Raw genomic sequence first — 20,739 nt, 5'->3', positions numbered from 1 at the left:
CTGGAGACCCAGGATCGAATCCCACGTCGGGCTCCCTGCATGGAGCCTGCTTCTCCCTCTGCCTGTGTCTCTGCCTCTCTCTCTCTCTCTGTGTGACTATCATAAATAAATAAAAATTAAAAACAAAATAAATAAATAAAAGTATTCCACAATAATAGTATATCCTCATCTGTATTTCTAAACCATTTCCAACCATGAAGTCTTGATTATCAATGATACCAACGTGATTACCTCAATTGGTTCAAACCTCTATAGACAGCAGTCTCAGAATAATATTAACAATATTACCATCAGATTTAAGATTAACAGGGCAGCCCAGGTGGCTCAGCGGTTTAGCACCAGCTTCAGCCCAGGGCGTGATCCTGGAGACCCGGGATCGAGTCCCACGTCGGGCTCCCTGCATGGAGCCTGCTTCTCCCTCTGCCTGTGTTTCTGCCTCTTTCTCTATGTGTCTCTCATGAATAAATAAATAAAATCTTAAAAAAAAAATAAAGACCGTAGGACCAGTGAACGGATACAGACCCCAGGGTACGCTAATCGCACTAAACTCGCCTCCATTTCCGGAAGCGTGCTGACCTTATAGGTCCGTTTGCAGTACCGTCCCTTCCTCCCACGCCCTTGCGGGCTTCAGCCAATGAACATGAACGCTGGCACATGCGAGGGACGCTCCGTGACGTACACGCTGCGTAAGCTTTATCAAGCGACTTCCCGCGCTGTAATCTTCCCACTCTCTCTGCTTCTCGGCGGTTGCTGTTGCATTGAGCTTTTTGTTTGATTTGCAGGTAAGCAGCACAGGTTTTGTGGGCCGGCTGCTCCTCGCTTCACTGATGTGCGCTGCGCCAGCCTGGAGCTAGGTGCGCGAGTGGGGAGAGCAGCGGCTCCTGACACGTACGCTTGGGCTTTTCTCAAGTGGGCGGGCCCCGTGCTCAGAGGTGAAACTTTTCGGTTGGTGGGAGGCTGGCGCGTTCTATCTAAGTGCGAGGAATGCTGGGAGGGACTGGCGACGTCGGTGGCGGCAGTGACAGCGCGACAGCCGAGTTGTGCGGGCGCCCTTCCCCCACCCCGCGCCCCCACGTGACCGCCGCCATCTTGTTCTGCGGGCGCGGAGAGAACGGGAGCGTGTTCTGGACCTGTGCAGCGCCACAAAATGACGGGCGTGGTGGTTGGTGGAGGACGATACGGGCATGCGTGAAGGCCGCCCCCAAGTGGCTGTCTCCCTGATGGAGCACCGCCGAATCCAGCCTTTTCGGCTTTTGTTTCTGGTCTGTCTTTAGTCGCCTTTTCGTTTTCTGTGGTTTCTCTTTTTTTCGTCCTTTTTTAATCTTTTTTCCTTTCTCATCTCCATGGTTTCTCCCACCCTTTTTCATACTCTCTCCGTAGTACTCGAGTTCACTGCCATGTCTTCTGAAGAAGGGAAGCTTTTCGTGGGAGGGCTGAACTTCAACACCGATGAGCAGGCTCTGGAAGACCACTTCAGCAGCTTCGGTCCTATCTCTGAGGGTGAGACATGGGCCAGGTGAATGATGAGCGGAGTGTTTGTGAAAGTCCGGGGCCCTTGCGTTTCAAGAAAGATAAGGAGAGGGACACCTGGTTGGCTTACTTGGCTAATAAGCTTCTGCCTTCGGCTCAGGACTTGATCCCAGTAAAATACAAGAAAATCCCTTGTATTTTCTTTGTCAAAAGTTTTTTTAACCTGTATTTAAAAAAAAAACATAACTAGAGAAATTAGGAACCTAGGCTTACACATACTCCTTTCTCTTTTTTTAGGCCTAAGGCATAGTCTTATGAGAACCCCATAACTTCCAATTGATGATTGGTAGGAGGGGTCCATCCTCTACCTGACACCTTTTGTTGCTTATGTTTCTTCTTACATGCATTCTCTTTTATCCCCAGTGGTTGTTGTCAAGGACCGGGAGACTCAGCGATCCCGGGGTTTTGGTTTCATCACCTTCACCAATCCAGAGCATGCCTCAGATGCCATGAGAGCCATGAATGGAGAGGTGAGGTCTCCTACCTGCATAGGGGCCCTGCCCCCATCTGCCACTTCCACCATTCTTTCTGTTTTTCCCTCTGTGTCTGCTAGGGGCAGCGCGGCCAACAAACCCCGCAGTGCCCACTCACAGGAGCGTGACTGCCTTCTGTTCTAGGGGGTGGAGGGCAGCGGCAGACAGAGCCGGGCTGCCTGGGAGGCGACGACTGGTCCTGCATGAGGCCGAGAAGCCACCTGTGGATGGTTGACCTGCCCTGGGCTTAGGTAGTAGAGTCTGCAGACCTGCGGGCCTGGCCCGGAGAGGACCTCGTGAGTCTTCTGGGATGGACTCTGAAGTCTCAAACCAAGAGAGGTGTCTATCTAGCCCCTAATAGTGGGGCAGCTTATAGGAGTGGGGAGGAGAACTCAGCCTGAGTTCAGTCAAGATGTAAGTAGTAGCAGGGGGAACACGGTGGATTCAGGTCATTTTGTGGGATTCTACGGCTCCTGATAAAAGCCATTCTGGTTAAAGGAGCTTGTTCTGGAACATGGCACCCAGAACCTGGTGCCCACCAAGAGTTTCTGGGCACTTTTGCCCACCTGCCCTACCCATTTTTCCTCACCACTGCCCTATTTGACCACCAACCCATCCTCCTTATGTCTCCCCACACCTAGTCTCTGGATGGTCGCCAGATCCGTGTGGATCACGCGGGCAAGTCGGCCAGGGGAACTAGAGGGGGTGCCTTTGGGGCCCATGGGCGTGGTCGCAGCTACTCTAGAGGTAAGTTTGAATATGGGGGAGAGCTGCTTAAGTGACCTACGTCTGGATGGCTACCTGACTTTTTCTTGATCTGCTGTAGGTGGTGGGGACCAGGGCTATGGGAGTGGCAGATATGACAGTCGACCTGGAGGATATGGATATGGATATGGATATGGAAGGTCCAGAGACTATGGTGGCAGGTGGGTAGCCAAGGGATTGGAGTACTCTGGTGGGGTTGCCTACATCTTAAGAGCTCAGCTGCCTGAGGGTTCATATATAACTTCATTTTGGTGTTACTAGTGTTTGCTTTTACAAATTATAGTGAAACTGTAAGTATGGTACTTAACATGTTTTTGAGTTCTACATGATGCACTAATTATGATGTAATATGATAGATGGTGTTAACACGTTTATCATGTCACGTTAGTTGTAAGTTTAAATTAATGTTTATTATGCTGTGTGCAAGTTACATGTCACATAATATGATTTCTGTACAGTATATGTTTGATTTGCATTCTAAATTGCATATGATGGTATATGTAAAACAGGATGTGTAAATATGTGTGGTTTTTAATACCAAGGTATGCATATGATACATTCTCATTAACTGCCATGTATGTTTTTTCTCAGAAGCCAGGGTGGTTATGACCGCTACTCAGGAGGAAATTACAGAGACAATTATGACAACTGAGATGAGGCATGTGCACCTAAAGTAGGTGAGGTTTATATGTTGCCACTGAGTGGACCTCTGTCCACCAGCCCTGTCATGTTTGACTCAACTTTTCCTCCTGCCTACACTTAATTCACCAGGTCCACATGACCCCTCCTTCGTTCTCCAGGTGCCTGTCAGGACTAGTCTGCTGTGGGGTGGGGGGAGCGGTATCTAAAAGTCTGTCTCCCTTGTAATCTCTTGCTGGGCATGGAGGAGATGAAGCGGCATTGCTGTCATCCAGCCTTCAGCAATCTTTATCAACCCAGGGAGGTGAGCATGTGTGCCTGTGCCTTCCCAACATTATAATTCTCCCCCTTTTTACCGTTCTCAGATACACAAGGAATAAAACTTCTGATCCAGGATCATCCTTCCAAATGGCTGTATTTATAAAGATTTTTGGAGCTGCACTGACACATCTGTTCTAGTACATCAAGTTCTATTTTTTAACTGAGCTCCAGAGGTAGTTTGTTACAGAGACCTTTTAGAGAAAGCTCCATGTGATTTCCAAAATTTTCTCCCATTTAAATACTAATCCTGGGACATTGCAGATGCTGGGTATTTTCCAGTTTTTCAGTTTGGGCTCTCAGGATTACTGATTGTGGCAAAAAAGTGTTTAGACTGCTTTAAAAACAGTGTGCATTTAGGGACATTTAAAAGCCTATCTGCAATGTTTATCAAGATTAGGAAGCAATTTCCAAATGCAAATACAAGAAATCATTGATATGATTAGAGGTGGGTTTTTTTTATTATTATTATTCAAGGTTACCACCCTGAGTATACAGCAGTTTATTAAAAATATTTGTGAATGTATTTTTTAGTACTGGAAGAAAAAATATTCTGTTGTCTCGTTTAGCATTTTAGGATGTTCTTCACGGAGCTGATTAAAAAGTTGAAACATGAAAAACTGATACGTGTTGTTTTCCTCGTTAACCCAGTTTTTCTTATTAAAGATTTGATTCATTTATTCATGAGAGAGACAGAAGCAAAGCAAAGACACAGGCAGAGGGAGAAGTAGGTTCCATGCAGGGAGGCTGATGTGGAACTCGATCCCGGGACCCCAGGGTCACGCCCTGGGCCAAAGGCAGGCGCTAGACCACTGAGCCACCCAGAGATCCCTTGAACCCAGTTTTCAAACTAAAAATGGAAGATCAGGAAGGGAGGGTTTTAGGAAAGAATTTAGTTGGAGGGGAGTGGGTAGGCAAAAGAGTAGAACTCTCCAGTTTATTTTTTTTTTTGAACTCTCCAGTTTAAAGTTGAGTTTGAGTACAAGTGTGGGGGTGGTGGGAGTTACAGAGGAAATATTCTTGTTGGAATTAGGTTTTCTGAGATGGCCTCTTGGTCTTTTTTTTTTTTTTTTTTTTTTGTCAGCTTGAGAATCAGACTGCTAGGGTTTGAGTCTCCTTAGCTTCTCTGAGCATCAGTGGGTGTCCTCACAGGATTGTTCTGAGAATGTAAGCACCTGGTGGGAGTTAAACCATGTTATAAAAAGCATTTCCATTTTCTTTGAAATGTTGGGAGGTGGAAGAAATCTATTAAACTCAACCTTGTCTGAGGAACGTGGAAAAATCCTGATTTGAAAACCAGTTTCTAAGGGCTCAGACTGGACTCAGATTCCAGGACACAAATGCAGTGTCTGCTGCCTTCCAGCTATTTGACCTTGGGTAGGACACTTAACCTGTGGGCCTCAACCTCATGAGCATGTCACATTTCTTCATGAGGTTTAAGTACGTTTAATAGGCATGTACAGTCCTTGAGACAGCTCTTTGTCATAGGGATTCAGTCTTCGGTGGTATGAGTCTGGTGGTGAGGTGGTGGCAATGGTTTTGCACTTAGAGCTAATCTTAGTTCCTCAGTCCTACTGCCAGTCCCTTCAGTCCTGGTTTGAGTGGCTACATTGGGAGTCCTGTTGGCTTTTATCCCTTCCTTTGGAATTTCTAAATCAGTTGTGTCCATGGCTTCCACCTAGTTGATGCAAAGTCGGTACCACTTGATCACCAGTTCCAGGACATCGTTAACGCCTCATTTCCTCATTCATGGAGTGAATGAATTCAGTGTGTTCCCTCAAAAGTCCTATGGAAACCCTCCTTTCCCCAATATGATGGTCTTGGGTGATTATCATTAAATAAGGTCATGAAGAGTGGGTAGTGCCCTCACAAGTCCCAAGAAGGCTTTCCTCTGTTCTCAGCCACATGAGGATACAAGAAATTGGTAGTTTGGAAAAGGGATCTCCCTAGAGCTCAGCCCTGCTGGCACCTTGATGGACTTCCAGGCTCCAGAATTGAGAAGTTGATAAGCTGCCCACTCTGGTATTTTTAGTTCCCTGAACTGAGATTATAGGTCTGTTGGAAGAGTTCCAGTATTGGAGGTCTGCCTCCCTGGCTCCAGTTAGTTGGAAAGGCCCCATAGACCCTTCTACCCAACCAGTCATGAATCTACTTTGGCAAGTGGATGGAGGCTAGGGAACTTCTCACACCTCTTGATTGGCTCACTGAACCAGGAAAATAGGCCTTGTGGCTGCCACCACTGGTTGATGTTGGGTACTTGGTATGAGGAAGCATTCTGAGCCTTTGGGGACCCAAGGCAGTGGGAGCTGGCAGGAAGAACGCCATTCCTGCCTTGCAGGTAGGCCCCAGTGAGGGGGCATCTGCTGCCTGCCTGTCAGGAAGTGAAATGTCATCCTGGCTTTAGGCAAGATTGCATAATCAACTGTGAAATTCCTGCAACAAAGTGATTCCTAAGTGACATCAACAAAGACTACAGCCTCTTACACCTGTTCTGCTCTCCTGATGTAGAAAGTTCCTTGTAGGGACACCTGGGTGGCTCAGCAGTTGAGCATCTGACTGGCTCAGAGTGTGATCCTGGGATCCCCGGATCGAGTCCCACATCGGGCTCCCTGCATGGAGCCTGCTTCCCCCTCTGCCTGTGTCTCTGCCTCTCTCTGTCTCTCATGAATAAATGAATAAAAAAATCTTTAAAAAGTTTCCTGTAGGGGCGCCTGGCTGGCTCAGTTGGCAGAGTATGTGATCCTTGATTCTTAGGGTTGTGTGTTCAAGCCCCATGTTATCCAGCCCAGGAAGGCTCAGTCTCTTGCTGTTTATTTTCTCTAAGGAAAAGGGCTTAGAGGACTCGGTTTTCTCAGTGTGATTGCTGATCAATAAAATTTCCAGATCTAGGACATTTTTAAAATTTATTTATTCATGAGAGACAGAGGGGGAAGCAGGCTCCCTGCGGGGAGCCTGACGTGGGACTAGATCCCAGGTCTCCAGGATCACACCCTGGACTGAAGGCAGGTGCTAAACCACTGAGCCACCCAGGCTGCCCCAGATACAGGACTTTAAAACTCCCTTAAAATGCTTATTAGTTTTCTGCTTCCATTTGACCAGAATTTCATTAGTGTGCATGTTCCTCAAGAACCCACGGAGATCAGAAACTCCTGTGCAGAGGTTCCTTGAAAACCTCTGTCCCAAGGCCTGTGAAGACCCTTGGGGCAGCCTGGGTGGCTCAGCTGTTTAGCGCCACCTCTGGACCGGAGCGTGATTCTGGAGACCAGAGATCATGTCCCACATCAGGCTCCCTGCATGGAGCCTGCTTCTCCCTCTGCCTGTATCTCTGCCTCTCTCTCGGTCTCGGTCTTGGGATCTCATGAATAAATAAAATATTTTTTTAAAAAATAGACCAGGTCCATGGTCTGCAAATACTTGTATTTTCAAGCCCTGTATCTTTCCTAGACCAAAAACTTTGATGCAAACCTCTTTTAGACCCCTTACCTCTGTCCATTTCAAGAATAAATCCAAGGCCCTGCCCTTCCCACCTCATGTGGGCTGCTTCACAGCCTAATTCCTCTGCCTCAGGTTCAACAAGTGTAAGATGTAAATAACAGTGCCCTCAAGATGGGCATCTTAGGACATGGCAAATTACTGATAGTGCACCCACACCCTTGTCCCATGCACTCCTGGATTTGGGGTTATATGAAACTTTCAAAAGGCTTTTCAAAATAAGTTGCTGTGAATATTTAAGGTATTGGGACGCGTGGGTAGCTCAGCAGTTAGGCGCACCTGCCTTCAGCTCAGAGCATGATCCTGGAGTACCGGGGTCGAGTTCCACATCAGGCTCCCTGCTTGCATCTGCCTCTGCCTCTGCCTCTGCCTATGTCTGCCTCTCTGTGTCTCATGAACAAATAAGATCTTTAAAAAAATATTTAAGGTATTGGAAGAAGGCATATTGGGTAATGATCAGTAGCCAGTGTTCTACCACTTTGCTTCTCAGGATGAAATCTGTCCTCCAGCTGCATTCTTCCACCTCCCCCACCTTTCCTCAGACTGAGATAGAGGCCATGATCATTTTTCTAATTCAGAGTGCACAAAGACCTGAGAAACTAGAAGTGGGTTTTTTTTTCAAATTTGATACGAGACCTGACACGGAGCTTTTCATAATTTTTTGCTTGTTTTTAAGTCATCTACACCTAATGGGCTCAAACTCAACCCCAAGATAGAGTCCTATGCTCTTCGAGCCAAACACCCCAAAGCTTTTCATAATCTCTTTTTTTCCTCTTAGTATGAATATGCATATAACATACTACAGAAAATGTTCGGTTATAGAGCGCTGCCCCGGAGCCTGTTGAGCAGTCTTAACAGTGAATGTACCAAGGAAGTTCAGCCTTATAAATTGTCCAAAACCGTCCATGGCATTCTGTATAAACATTCCTAGTACAACTTTGAGTCAAATTTTTGGACTCAATTTTAAGCCTAAGTGAAACTCTTCTTTGGAATTTTCCTTTGTTTTTTCTAGTTTTTAGTAATTATCTGGACACATGATTTGTGGTCTGGGTTTTAACCCTTATGATTGTAATCCATAGTAACAGGTATGTTTTTATTCATTGGAGTCCAGTCTACCCACTTGTCTCCATAAGGGAAGAAAGGCTTAATGAAAGAAATGTGCCAAGTGCCCTGGTGTTTCCCACTTCGTTGTGTCTTAACAGCTGGCCCAAACCACTCCAATGCTTGTGAAGCCCGCAGCTTAAAAAAAACAAACAAAAAAACGCTGTGTCTGTAATTTTTGAATCTCTGTGATAGATACGTGAAAGTTCATTATATCAACACTGCTGTAAGCTTGAAATTTTCCATAACAAAAACTCAGCTGTTATGGGTGTGGCTTGTTAGACCTCAGTGTTGGCACGGGAGGTTGGGTAGCTGTCAGCTCTTTTCTGCTGGCCTGGCCTGTTCCCTAAAGTTAGTTCCCTAACTTCTCCGTAGTTACAGGTTTTCAACTCAAAAGCCTCAAAAAATTCCATTCTATAAATACTAACCTCTCTTTGTTGGTGTCTGATGTTGTTTTCCAGATACTGGCCCTGAAACCCCATCCTGCTTCCCCTCTCCAGTCACGGATCTCAGGATCCTTCTGGCTTTTCCAGACAAAAGGGCTCTTCCTTTGCCCAGTACCGGAGGTCCTGCCTTCCAACCTCCATAGCCACAACCTCTTAAAACCTTTCTCTTGGCTTAGAAAAGAGAGATAATAAAGGTAGCCCATTATATGAGCTGAGACCTAGGAAGCAGCTAGATCAGTGGTAGTTACATGTGGTCAATAAATGTTGGCAATTTTTTTTTGGCATTTGTTTTTTTAAAGAAGAAAGACTCAGCACAAGTGGGGAGGGGGGCAGGAGGAAGGGGCAGAGGGAGAAGGAGAAGTAGACTCTTCACTGAGCAAGGAGCCAAATGCCTCCTGTCCCAGGACCCTGAGACCATGACTTGAGCCAAGGTCAGATGCTCAACGAACTAAGCCACCCAAGCGCCCAAAATTTAGCATTTGTTACATGTGACAGATAATTGTAGGGATACAGCAATGGATACAACATTTCTTTCCCTCAGGAATCACATCATGGTGGGATTTAAAGACAGTATAGTAATAAATCAGTGTGTAATGTAGTGTTAGGGAGTGGCGAGAATTAAAGCTGGGGATGTGGAGAGAGATGGGATTTGCTACTTCAAGGTAGTCAGGGAAGGCTACTTGGGAGGTGGCCTCTTAACAAAGACGAAGATAGCGGGGGAGAGCTAGCAAGGAAGACTTGATGCGGAAGAATGGTTCCGCCATAGCACTCCAACGGCCTTGCACGGCTCTACATAGGCCATGTAGACAGGCTGACCTAAGTATTGGCAGAACGCCCTGTGATCCTCAGAGCACAAGAGGCTTGTGAGGCCATTCCTCATTCCTTGTCTACCAAGGAGGCCATCATGAGGCGGTTTTGCATCACCAATGGATCTGGTCAGGTATGAGGCTTTCTGTCCCTTTCCTCCCCTGACTTATGGCTATAGAACTGCCTAGCATGGCATTAGTTCCTTGGCTACAGGGTGTCCTACCATCTGTGCTGCAGTGGTCTGGTCCTTTTTGTTTTGGTGTTACCCAGCATGTGGGACATGGGCTAGCATCTGTGGCTAGTCCTGCTTTTGCTGTCTATACGTAACCTCTCAATCAAATGAGGGCTTGTTTCCTTACTGGCCATATCTGTCAGTATAGCCTTGCCTTGACATCTGGGAGAGAATTATAGGCAGAAGGAAAAGCAAGCAAGTGCAAAGGCCCCGAGGTGGGAGCTTGTTTGGTGTGTGTGTGAGGAATGGCAAGAAGGTCAGTGTGGCAGGAGCAGGGTGAGCAAGGGTGCCAGTGGCAGGAGGCAAGGTTGGAGAAGTCACAGGGGCCTGGTCCTAGAAGGCCTCACTGGCCACAGGGAGGACTTTGGCCTTTTCTCTGAGAGATGGAGGCTGGACAGGGTTGTGAGCAGAGGAGTTCTGAGAGTTGACTTGGGTTGTGACAGGATCCTCTGGCTGCTATGAGAGCAGACAGGGAGGCCTGGGGGCAGAAGCTGTGAGAAGGCCACTGCAGGAGTTGAAGCCAGCAATGGTGGTGGTAGCAGTGGACAGGAACAGGAGAGGTTGCATTTTGGATAAATTCTGAAGGTGGAACTAACGGAATTTGCTGACAGGTCAAACGAGTTGTGGGATGAAAGTACTAATGAAGTTATGAATATACACTGGAGGAACTTACACAAGGTAATTTGGGAGTCAGTGTTAAACAATGTAGTGGTTAAGAGCAAGGATTCCCAGAGCCGCGTGGCCTTGGTGCAAACCCAGCCCCAGCACTTATTGACTGACTTTGGGCAGGTCACTTCAGCTCTTTCCCATTTCCCCATCTCTAACATGGCATAACAGTACCAATTTCACAGGGTTGCTGTGAGCATTAAAGGTTTTCTAGGTCTGTAACGTGCTTAGGACAGTACCTGGCACAGAGCACTTATTAATATCACCATTGAATGAATAGAAGTATTTGCTGAGAGCGCACAGGAGAGAACATTCGAGCCCAAAAATAGTTTGTGCAGTTTTGAAGGATGTGTGAGAAAGCCAGCATGGCTGGAACCTAACCTGATTGAGTAAGAGCAACAAGGGGCAAAATTGGAGAGGAGGCCAGAGAGCTTCTCCTCACAGTAGCTGGGAGCCATTTTGGATTTCTGGGTGGACCTGCCAGTGCTAGAGGCCAAAGAGAAGTGGAATTGATTTGACATTTGATGCTGGCGATGTACAGAGAAGAGAGATGGAGCACTGTTGTCAACACTGCTGGCTGGATACCAGGAGTTGGTGGTTTCTGGCGTCTAGGATGATAAAATGAGTCTAGTCCAATTCCTTCTCTGAGTCCAAATGCTAGTTCTTAGGTCTTCTACTTCTGTGACCATAGGCGGTAAACCCCTCCAGGGCTCAGTTTCCTCATCTTCACAGCAGGGCTACGTGTCACACCTACCTCATTAGGGTGGTTTGTGACCATTCACAGAAGATGGATGTAGTGAGAGCTTGGTAAATTCAGGTTGTCACCGAAAGCAGGCGAGGCTGATCTCAGGAAAGGATTGGTGCCTTAACATTTGAAAAGCAGTGAGATACAGTCCAGTGTATTGGCAGAAAAAAATGGGAAGGATCAAGGACTGTGCCCATTTATCTAAATTGCTAGGGTCTGAGGTACCAAACCCAGGGTCCAGTCTTTCCCAGGCCCACAATCTGGCCCTAATTGTTCACCAAGCAAATGGAATTGAGATCTTAAGAGCAGAGCTACCCCAGTTCTAGTGCTGTAAAGGGATTTCTCCCTTTCTCTGACTCAGGCACTGATCAGCTTCACTGGCTTAGTCACACATTTAGTGTCCAGAGCTGTGTGTAGCTGGCTCCTTTTCATTCAGGTTCCGCCTTAAATTTGTTTCTCCCTCCTGCCTTCTCACAGCTCAGCAACACTAACCCAGCTTCTGTTTTAATGATTGTAAGTACCAGTTTTTTACTGTTTATCTTTCCCATTACAATGGCAGCTCCATGAAAGCAGGAGCTGTTTGTCTCAATAACTACTATTTTCCCAGTGCCTGGCACCTAGTAGGGGCTTGACGAATGCTGGTTGAAAGGCTGGCTCTCTGTTTCAGTTTTCTGGGCGCTGCTCAAGTGGTCTGTGAGTCTTCTCCCAGCTGCAGGAATCTTGTTTCTGACTCAGACCATGGAGAATTATTACCATTAAGACTTTGGAGATTAGGAGAACTTTGGCTTCAGAGCCAAATATTTTCCCAACAGGAAACGGTAAAATTTAAGTTATGACCTCATGTCCGAATCCTCACTTGTCTCATTTAGGAAGAAACTTCAGGGATAAAATAAGTGAATAAGAACTCAGCATCTACAAATATGTGAATAAGAACTCCGGTTACACTTCAGCTCCACATCTCTCATTTTGCTCTTTGGTCTTGATTCTCAGCATACCCTTGTCACCCCAAGCCACTCAGGCTTTCCCTCAAATTACGCTGCTTTTTGTTCCTGAGGATGAGGACAACTTCAGGTTTTGTGTTAGCCTATCTTAGTAATGAAAAGTGGGCACAGCCAGTGTGTCCATTGCTTGCCTTTGCTTTTTTTAAAAAAAGATCTTATTTATTCATGAGAGACACACAGAGGCAGAGACGTAGGTAGAGGGAGAAGCAGGTTCCCTGTGGGGAGCCCGATGAGGGACTCGATCCCAGAACCCTGGGATCACGCCCTGAGCCAAAGGCAGACACTCAACCACTGAGCCACGCAGGCATCCCTTGCCTTTGTATTTTTAAACTAGGTGGGGACCTACTGGGCAGGAGGTACATGAAGGGGAGAGGAGTCCAGAAAAGACATCGCCCCTGTTTCTACCACTGGAGTTGCTGTTTGACATGGTGTTATCTTCAAACAGTTCTGGCTTACTGTTTTTTCCGTTCCAATCTGTTCATTTGGCTAGGACCTTAACCATCAATCTGACAGTAAAATAGCCCCAGATCCTGTTTGAGTAGAATTTGTTGGGTTTTTTAAAAAGATTTTTCTATTGGGCAGCCCAGGTGGCTCAGCGGTTTAGCGCCGCCTTCAGCCCAGGGTGTGGTCCTGGAGACCCGGGGTCGAGTCCCGAGTCAGGCTCCCTGCGTGGAGCCTGCTCCCTCTGCCTGTGTCTGTCTCTCACGAATAAATAAGATCTTTTTAAAAAATCAGCTTATTCCACGCTTTTATCTTTTTTTTAAAGATTTTATTTATTTATTCATGAAAGACAGAGAGAGAGGCCCAACGTGGGACTCAATCATGGGTCTCCGGGATCACGCCCTGGGCTGAAGGCGGCGCTAAGCCGCTGAACCACCCGGGCTGCCCTATTCCGCGCTTTTAAAAGAAAGTATTCCTAATTTTTAGTGAGTGATTCACATAGTCGCCCCTGTCTCTCTGGGCCTTGTACGTTATTCTTGTGTATACATAAAGTGCCATTAGGGACTGGAGTGAGTAGAATTTAAGGGGTGGAGCCTCCATCCTGTGCCGGAAGCTACTGTCCCTTAGAGCGCTTGCGTGGTTTTCCCACGCCCTGGGAAGGATTCCTATCCATTCGCTCTGCGCTTGGCAACTCTTCCTGACAGCAGGCGGCCATCTTGCCTGGAGCCTGAGAGAGGAAGACAGGCAGAAGGAAAGGGCGACACTGGTCTCAGGGCCGCCCCGGGGGCCTCAAGAGCCGGAGGCAGCCCCGGAGGTGGTCTCTGATCCCGGGCCCTGCTCTTGAACCGGAGAAGGGAAGGCGGGGGGCGGGGGGGAAAGAAGATGGATGGGAAATGCCTAGAAAGATTGCTAGGCGGGAGGAGGGGCGTCGCTATGGTGACCGGGGGGTGGGGTGGGATGAGATCTGAATCGCTGTTGTCAGTCTTCCGGGAGCTGCCCGGGAAGGGCAGAGCTGGGGTGATGACCATGCTAACTGCTGGGTATTTCGCGACATCCGGGCGTCGAGGGACTCGGTGTCTACGGCAACGATCATCTGGCGGAAGGGGCGGAACTAAATCCCTTCACTTGAAACACTGACATTCCAGGCCCTTATCCTGCAGGCTCCCGCGGGCGGACACGCCAGAAGAGGAGGTCGGGGAATGGCCGCGGTGTGGCAGCAGGTCTTAGCAGTAGACGCGAGGTGAGGAATGGGGTCGAAGCCCTTGGGAGCGGGTTACTGCGGTGCATGCGCAATGGCGTTAAGTGAGACTGGGCGGAGAACTTGCCTTATGCGGCTGCGTGAGCATACTGGAAGTGAGCATGCGCTGTAGCAGGGTGTGGTGGCTTACCCGCAGAGAAGGGCTGGCCAGATGGTCAGAAAGAGCATGCTTGGAAAATGCAGTCAGGTTTGGGCATGCGTAAAGAGGCTGTGCTGCCAGAGCCTTTGGGAAGGGGTGATGGAGCTCAGGCTGGTGACTTCCTATTCCCCACCATTGCCCCCACCCCATCCCGCAGACTTCTCTTAACCATCATCACTTCCCCAATCTGACCCCATCACCATCCCGTACTGACTTCCAGCATTGCCCCACACTAACCCCCATCACCATGTCACGCTGACTTACTGTTGTCAACACTGATTTAGTCACTCTATACCAACTCCAGCAAAGCTGCAGACGGCCTCCATTGTCCCCACAGTGACCTCATCCGCCATGCCCTTTATTACTGTAGACCCACCCTCATCACAGCGTCAGAGGGACCCCCATCATCACTGCTGATCACTTGCCATCCTGACCCCTCACAGCCACACCCCTCATTCTCTTTCCCTGTCCCCTGAGCTGATTGATTCCCTCTATCCTGTGCCTGCTGCCTGCCCTGCCTCCTGCCATCATAGGTACAACGCGTACCGCACGCCAACGTTTCCACAGTTTCGGACACAGTATATCCGTCGGCGCAGCCAGCTACTACGGGAGAATGCCAAGGCTGGGCACCCCCCAGCACTGCGGCGGCAGTACCTGAGGCTGCGTGGGCAGCTTTTGGGCCAGCGATACGGGCCCCTCTCCGAACCAGGCAGTGCCCGCGCCTATAGCAACAGCATCGTTCGCAGCAGCCGCACTACCCTAGACCGCATGGAGGTGAGCTCCTCCCCACATTGCCTGCCATGCACACCACCTGCCTCCATATGCATTCCCTTAGCAGACTTGTCAGGCACCTGCTGTGTGCAAGGTACTGATCCAGGCTCTTAGGATGATCAGAGGGTAAAAAGAGATAACACATGATAAGTCAATAAATGGACAACAAGCAAGATAAACGCATGTAAACAGGCAATAAACAAAATAGGTAAGTAGACATACGAAACCAGACAAGTCAATAGTTAACATGGCTTATAGTGAGGATGGCTAAGATGGAAAAGTAAAGCTGACTTGGGGGATAAAGTGAGACTCAGATGGGGGACAGAGGGATGCTCTTTCTAATGGGGACGATCAAGAAAGGTCTCTTGGAGGAGGTGACAGTTGAGCTGAAACTTGAATGAAGCAAGAGACTCTGCTGAGTGGTTTTCTGGGGGAAAGTGTCCATTCTTTCTTCACAGAACATTTACTGATTATCCACTAAGTGGGGCAAGGGAACAAGCAGGGGAGCTAGTGCAGAGGCAACCGCAGTAGCCCAGGCCTTGGTGGCAGCTGCGGTGGGTAGGGTGAGAAGGGATCTGGTTCTGGGTATATTTCTAAGACTCCAGACTTCATAGATTCTTGAAGGCTTGTTTCAAGATGTGCCCATCCTGGCTCTCTGTTTGCAGGACTTTGAGGATGATCCTCGGGCCCTGGGGGCCCGTGGGCACCGCCGTTCTGTCAGCCGAGGCTCCTACCAACTACAGGCACAGATGAACCGTGCTGTCTACGAGGACAGGTATGCAGCGGGGGCAGCTGCAAGCTGGGGGTTTGTGAGGGGAAGAGGGACCATTGGGCAACAGCAGACTGAATGCTAGCACCTACCTCCTGTTATCCCCTGCTCTTGTTGGGGCCCAGGCCACCTGGCAGCGTGGTACCCACATCAGTAGCAGAAGCAAGTCGAGCCATGGCTGGGGACACATCGCTGAGCGAGAACTATGCCTTTGCAGGCATGTACCATGTTTTCGACCAGCACGTGGATGAGGCAGGTAAGCCAACAGGTAGCGGGTCCCATCACCACTCATTTGCCTAAACTGTGACCACTACTCAGCGTATCTTTCTCTGGAACACAGAGTCTCTGGCCCACCTCTGAAGAAGTTACCATCCATAAACCTTTCCACAAACCTACAAGCCTTCTGCAAAGTAAAGTGGTCTGCAAAATCTCAAGCACTTTGTCTGTTTTAAAAGGGCTCAGTAACTTAAAAGAGGACTTTGCAGAAGGCCTCTGAGGTTATGAGTTGCTTAGAAGAGTTCAAAGCCTTTGGTGGAAACTTTTGGCAGAGGGCCTTCTAGGGTTCCAGCTCCCTTTCTCAGCCAAGCAAAGCCCTTTGCTGAAGCCATTGTGCTTGGTGCAGTGGGTCCCAGCCCCCAGCCCTGTGTCAGAACCTTTTATAAACGAAAGCACCTGGGGAGTGTGCCGAGTCCCACAAATAGCTTCTTGGCATTGCAGTCCCAAGGGTGCGCTTCGCCAATGATGACCGGCACCGCCTGGCCTGCTGCTCACTCGACGGCAGCATCTCTCTGTGCCAGCTGGTGCCTGCCCCGCCCACCGTTCTCCGTGTCCTGCGGGGCCATACCCGCGGTGTCTCCGACTTCGCCTGGTCCCTCTCCAATGACATCCTCGTGTCCACCTCGCTTGATGCTACCATGCGCATCTGGGCCTCTGAGGATGGCCGCTGCATCCGGGAGATTCCTGACCCAGACAGTGCCGAATTGCTCTGCTGCACCTTCCAGCCAGTCAACAACAACCTCACTGTGGTCAGGCTTCAGGGTGCCCGCTCGCCAAGGGTGGGGCTGCTGGGCCAGGAGAGCTGTCCTCGGGAGTCAGTGTGGGTGGCAAGGGGGTGTCCCCTCTAGTCCATCACCACAGTCCTCCTGTGGTCAGACTCAGAGGGACAGGTCTGGGCAGAAAAATGACACCGGTGTTGGTGTGGGGTAACCTTGCTGTGACAGACTCCAAGGGGGTACCGGTCAGGAGGCAGAGTCCCAGCCCTGGTACCCCTTCAGTCTTATCAACAGCAGTGCAGCCACTTTACAACCACCAGGGCTGCTGGCTGTGGGGCAGGCTTACTAGTCAGAAGGCTTGTTTCCTCCTAGTGGCACAGCTCCACTGTGATCCAAACCCAGGATTGAGAATGAGAGGGCAGGGGAAGGAAGTGAAAATTTGGCCTGGCCTCGAGGGGCAGAGAGGGGACCGGCTGAGTGAGCCTGTGCACTGGGATCCCTTCAGCTGCAGCACCAGCCCCAGTGTAGTCAGGTCTCCAGTAAGGGCCAATCTGGAAGCAGGTCACTATGGCCCTGTAGTTTGCCTGTCACGGTGGTGGTGGTGGGAGTGCTGGCTAAGGAGCAGTGGGCTGGCTGTCCTGGTTAGATTGCAAGGGGCTGGCTCTGAAGGATTGCAGGCCCTGGTCACCTCCCAGTCTACCTGCCACAGGCCTACTGGGATTAGACTCCTGTAGGAACCAGCCAGTTCCGTCGACAGCAGCTCCATTATGGTCAGACTCAAGGAGAGACTGGCTGAGAGCAGGATAATGGTATGTGCGGGTCTCCTCCACAGGTGGGGAATGCCAAGCAGAACGTGCATGTCATGAACATCTCCACAGGCAAGAAAGTGAAGGGTGGCTCCAGCAAGCTGACAGGCCGGGTCCTTGCTCTGTCCTTTGACGCCCCTGGCCGGCTGCTCTGGGCAGGCGATGACCGTGGCAGTGTTTTCTCCTTCCTCTTCGACATGGCCACAGGTAGGCAGGCCTGAGGCCTGCATCTGGGTGTTCACATTGCCACCATCCCAGCACACAGCTGTGTCCCCCCGCCTTGACTTTTGCCTCCTCTCCCTCCATTGTTGCAGGAAAACTGACCAAAGCCAAGCGTCTGGTGGTGCATGAGGGTAGCCCTGTGACCAGCATCTCTGCCCGCTCCTGGGTCAGCCGCGAGGCCCGGGACCCCTCGCTGCTCATCAATGCTTGCCTCAACAAGCTGCTGCTCTACAGGTGGGTCTTCCCTGTCCAGGCCACCTCCATCAGACTGGGATGGGAGCACTGTCTGCTCGGCAGAGGAAAACAGGCATCGGGTTAGTTGGAGTGAACGAGGAAGTTGAGTCTTCATATGATAATGACAGTAGCAGTGGGAGGAGGAGTAGCAGAAGTGCTAGTGCTAGCATAGCAGTTGCCGGCCCCAGGCCCTGTTGAGGTGCCTCATACATAGCACTCCATTTTCTCCTCGAGACAGCCCTGTGAGGAGGGTGCTCTTACCATGCCCATTTTACAGATGAGCAACCTGAGCCAGAAAATAGACTAGGGTCCCCTGAGAGCAGTGGTCTGTACCCCTTCCTTCCTTCCTTCCTTTCGTTTTCGTTTTTTTTTTTTTTTTTTTTTTTTTTTGGAGCGGGAGAGTTTACTGTCCTTGCTCACATATGACATGTTACCCAAGTGCAGTTCTCAGCCTGGGCTGCATGCCGGAATGACCTGAAGGGCTTCGCAGAATCATGACCAGGCCCCACTGTAAGCCAGTGATTTTGGAAGCTCTGCGGCAGGACTGGGCGCACTGGTCTATTGAAAGGTTCCCTTAAGCACTGTCTAGCTGGGCCTGAAAACCACTGCCTGGCAGGATGATTTCTGTTTTACTATTTTGTTTTTTGACTCTTTAAAAAAAAGAAAATCATGTACACACATACATGTATCTGTAATTCTAAATTTAGATGTAGCCCCACATTTGGGACTCATTTCCCCATCCTCCCCCTTCCCCACCTTCCTCTTCCTACCACCTTGGCCGCCCCCCTGCCGCAGTAAAACCTGTTAACTACTCTGTACTACCTTCCTGTATCTTGTTCTCTACCCTGTAACCCTAAGCGTGAATACCCACCCCTCCCCTTTTGGAGGGAGGATCATTGTTTTACAGAGGTGGGCTCCTTCTACATCCTTCACATCTCGCTTTCTTTACCAGATGATGCCCGCGGAAGTGCCCCCAAGTCCCCTGCAGTGCTATTGGTTCATTGGTTCTTTTGTGGGGTTTTATTTAGATTTTATTTATTTATTTGAGAGAAAGAGAGCATGAGAAAAAGTGCATGTGCGAGCAGGGGGAGGGGGAGAGGGAGATGGAGAAGCAGACTCTGCTGAGTAGGAAGCCAGGATGCAGGACTCAATCCCATAACCCTGGGATCAGGACCTGAGCCTAAGGCAGATGCCCAACCAACTGAGCCACTCAGGGCCCCCACTCTGTTTTTTCTTTTGAGTGGACTTATCATATTCCACAGCACAGAGGAGTCCAGATTGGTCATCCCTTTCCTCTCCTTGTGCCCTGTCTTCACACCAAGATCTCTTGAAGAGCCCTAGAAAGAGAAACTAGTGAATCCCACTGCCGAGCCTTCCAATTTCCACCAGTGGGCAGTTTCCAGACTGTCACGAACTCACGTGTCAGCCTATGCTTTATAGGAATATGCAGCTGTCTCAAAACTGGATTCTGTGAACCTTCAAATGAACCTAGGTGCAAGGGTCAGGACACAGAGCCACCCCCCGTCCATCATCGTCTGGAGCTGAGGCGCCGCCCTGACCCACTTTCATCCTCCCCTCAGGGTGGTGGACAACGAGGGGACCCTGCAGCTGAAGAGAAGCTTCCCCATTGAGCAGAGCTCACACCCTGTGCGCAGCATCTTCTGCCCCCTCATGTCCTTCCGCCAAGGGGCCTGTGTGGGTGAGTCCCACAGAGTTGGGGTGTCTGGGTGGCTCGAGAGGGGCAGGGCCCAGGGCGGGTGCTGATCCAGCCCAGACACCACGACCCCATGATGCCCAGACTTTAAGGGCCTCGAGAACTCCCACATTCCAACAGCCTCCCACTTTGAACAAAGGCCCCGAAGAGTCCAGAAACCTCACAATGTGAGACACAACCCCACCCCCCAGACAGTTCAGAGGCCTCACACCCGGGACACAGGGCTAAAATAGCTAAGGTGAGCCTTAAAATGCCTAGGGACCACCACCCCCTAAGACCTCCCCCAAATCATGCCAGGACTTCACAGCCAGGGCCCCTGGCTTCCTCTGGCAACACCTCCCAAGGGCCTCTCTCTTTCTCTCTCTGTCTCTGTCATCCGGGCAGTGACCGGCAGCGAGGACATGTGCGTGCATTTCTTCGATGTGGAGCGAGCAGCCAAGGCTGCCGTCAACAAGCTGCAGGGCCACAGTGCGCCTGTGCTGGATGTCAGCTTCAACTGTGATGAGAGCCTGCTGGCTTCCAGTGACGCCAGCGGCATGGTCATCGTCTGGAGGCGGGAGCAGAAGTAGGTCCTGCCGTGTCCATCTTCCCACCCACCTCCTGCTCCAGCCTTGTGTTTGTAAATAAAGTTCCTGTGGTTGTGCCCGTGGCTGGCTCCCAGGTCTGCTGGGGGTGGGATCAGGGAGAGGGCAGCTCTAGGATCTGAGTTGGAATGGGTTTCACTTCCTCATTGATGCATACAGCCATTGATTGCTTCACTTAGCAATCATTGGTTGAGTGTTTACCCCATCGTAGGCCCCCTATAGGTGTTTTACTCATTCATGCATTGGACAAATGTGATTGAGTGCCCACTGTGTGCCAAGAACTGTTCTAGGCACTGACAGAAGAGCCTGCCTTCCTAGGGCTTGCATTCTATGCAGGTAGACAGCAGACAAAAACATATCTTAGGTCAGCCAGAGATCAGCGTTGTGAGGAAAAATAAGGCGAGGACAGGAGGTAGAGGTGCAAGAGTGGGCAGTTGCACACTTTTTGGTACTACAATCAGGGAAGACATTCCTCATGGTGAAATTTAAACAAAGACCTGAATGAAGTGAGAGGGAGTCGTGGTGTATGGGAGAGAACGTTCTAGGTAGAGAGGAAAAGCAGTGCAAAGGCACTGAGGCTGGAGTGTGCCAAAA

General features: G+C 49.7%; 2 protein-coding genes across 11 annotated transcripts; both read left to right on the top strand.

The window, feature by feature from the left end:
• Window positions 1–626: 626 nt before the first annotated feature.
• RBM3 (RNA binding motif protein 3) lies at window positions 627–9,039 on the top strand. Of its 7 annotated transcripts, none has more exons than XM_077888806.1 (7): window positions 627–782; window positions 1,381–1,500; window positions 1,894–2,000; window positions 2,645–2,750; window positions 2,830–2,929; window positions 3,363–3,445; window positions 8,780–9,039. In XM_077888806.1, the coding sequence occupies exons 2-6, from the start codon at window positions 1,398–1,400 to the stop codon at window positions 3,418–3,420; spliced, it is 474 nt and encodes a 157-aa protein (XP_077744932.1). In that variant the 5' UTR covers window positions 627–782; window positions 1,381–1,397; the 3' UTR covers window positions 3,421–3,445; window positions 8,780–9,039. The 7 variants fall into 7 exon arrangements, with proteins under 7 accessions (XP_077744932.1, XP_077744928.1, XP_077744931.1 ...); XM_077888802.1 differs by having other exon boundaries at window positions 3,360–3,445; XM_077888805.1 differs by lacking the exon at window positions 8,780–9,039 and adding an exon at window positions 3,773–4,345 and having other exon boundaries at window positions 3,363–3,441.
• WDR13 (WD repeat domain 13) lies at window positions 3,422–20,210 on the top strand. Of its 4 annotated transcripts, none has more exons than XM_077888797.1 (10): window positions 3,422–3,445; window positions 13,817–13,896; window positions 14,587–14,827; window positions 15,490–15,599; window positions 15,719–15,849; window positions 16,311–16,618; window positions 17,418–17,598; window positions 17,706–17,847; window positions 19,428–19,546; window positions 19,946–20,210. In XM_077888797.1, exons 2-10 carry the CDS (start codon window positions 13,856–13,858, stop codon window positions 20,128–20,130), a joined length of 1,458 nt encoding a protein of 485 aa, XP_077744923.1. In that variant the 5' UTR covers window positions 3,422–3,445; window positions 13,817–13,855; the 3' UTR covers window positions 20,131–20,210. The 4 variants fall into 4 exon arrangements, 3 of the variants coding, with proteins under 3 accessions (XP_077744923.1, XP_077744922.1, XP_077744924.1); XR_013374877.1 differs by lacking the exon at window positions 3,422–3,445 and adding an exon at window positions 13,310–13,470 and having other exon boundaries at window positions 19,340–19,546; window positions 19,946–20,085; XM_077888796.1 differs by lacking the exon at window positions 3,422–3,445 and adding an exon at window positions 13,311–13,470.
• The last annotated feature ends 529 nt before the right edge of the window (window positions 20,211–20,739 follow it).

Source organism: Canis aureus, chromosome X, assembly GCF_053574225.1.
Source record: "Canis aureus isolate CA01 chromosome X, VMU_Caureus_v.1.0, whole genome shotgun sequence".
Classification (NCBI taxonomy): domain Eukaryota; kingdom Metazoa; phylum Chordata; class Mammalia; order Carnivora; family Canidae; genus Canis; species Canis aureus.
This window is presented reverse-complemented; position numbering and strand designations above follow the sequence as displayed.

Coding starts and splice junctions, on each gene's coding strand:
- RBM3 (XM_077888802.1), top strand. CDS start 1,398: ATGTCTTCTGAAGAAGGGAAGCTTTTCGTGGGAGGGCTGAACTTCAAC. Junction 2,001..2,644: donor TGAGAGCCATGAATGGAGAG/GTGAGGTCTCCT, acceptor CCCCACACCTAG/TCTCTGGATGGTCGCCAGAT. Junction 2,930..3,359: donor TCCAGAGACTATGGTGGCAG/GTGGGTAGCCAA, acceptor GTTTTTTCTCAG/AAGCCAGGGTGGTTATGACC.
- WDR13 (XM_077888797.1), top strand. CDS start 13,856: ATGGCCGCGGTGTGGCAGCAGGTCTTAGCAGTAGACGCGAG. Junction 13,897..14,586: donor GTCTTAGCAGTAGACGCGAG/GTGAGGAATGGG, acceptor CTGCCATCATAG/GTACAACGCGTACCGCACGC. Junction 17,848..19,427: donor AACAAGCTGCTGCTCTACAG/GTGGGTCTTCCC, acceptor TCCTCCCCTCAG/GGTGGTGGACAACGAGGGGA.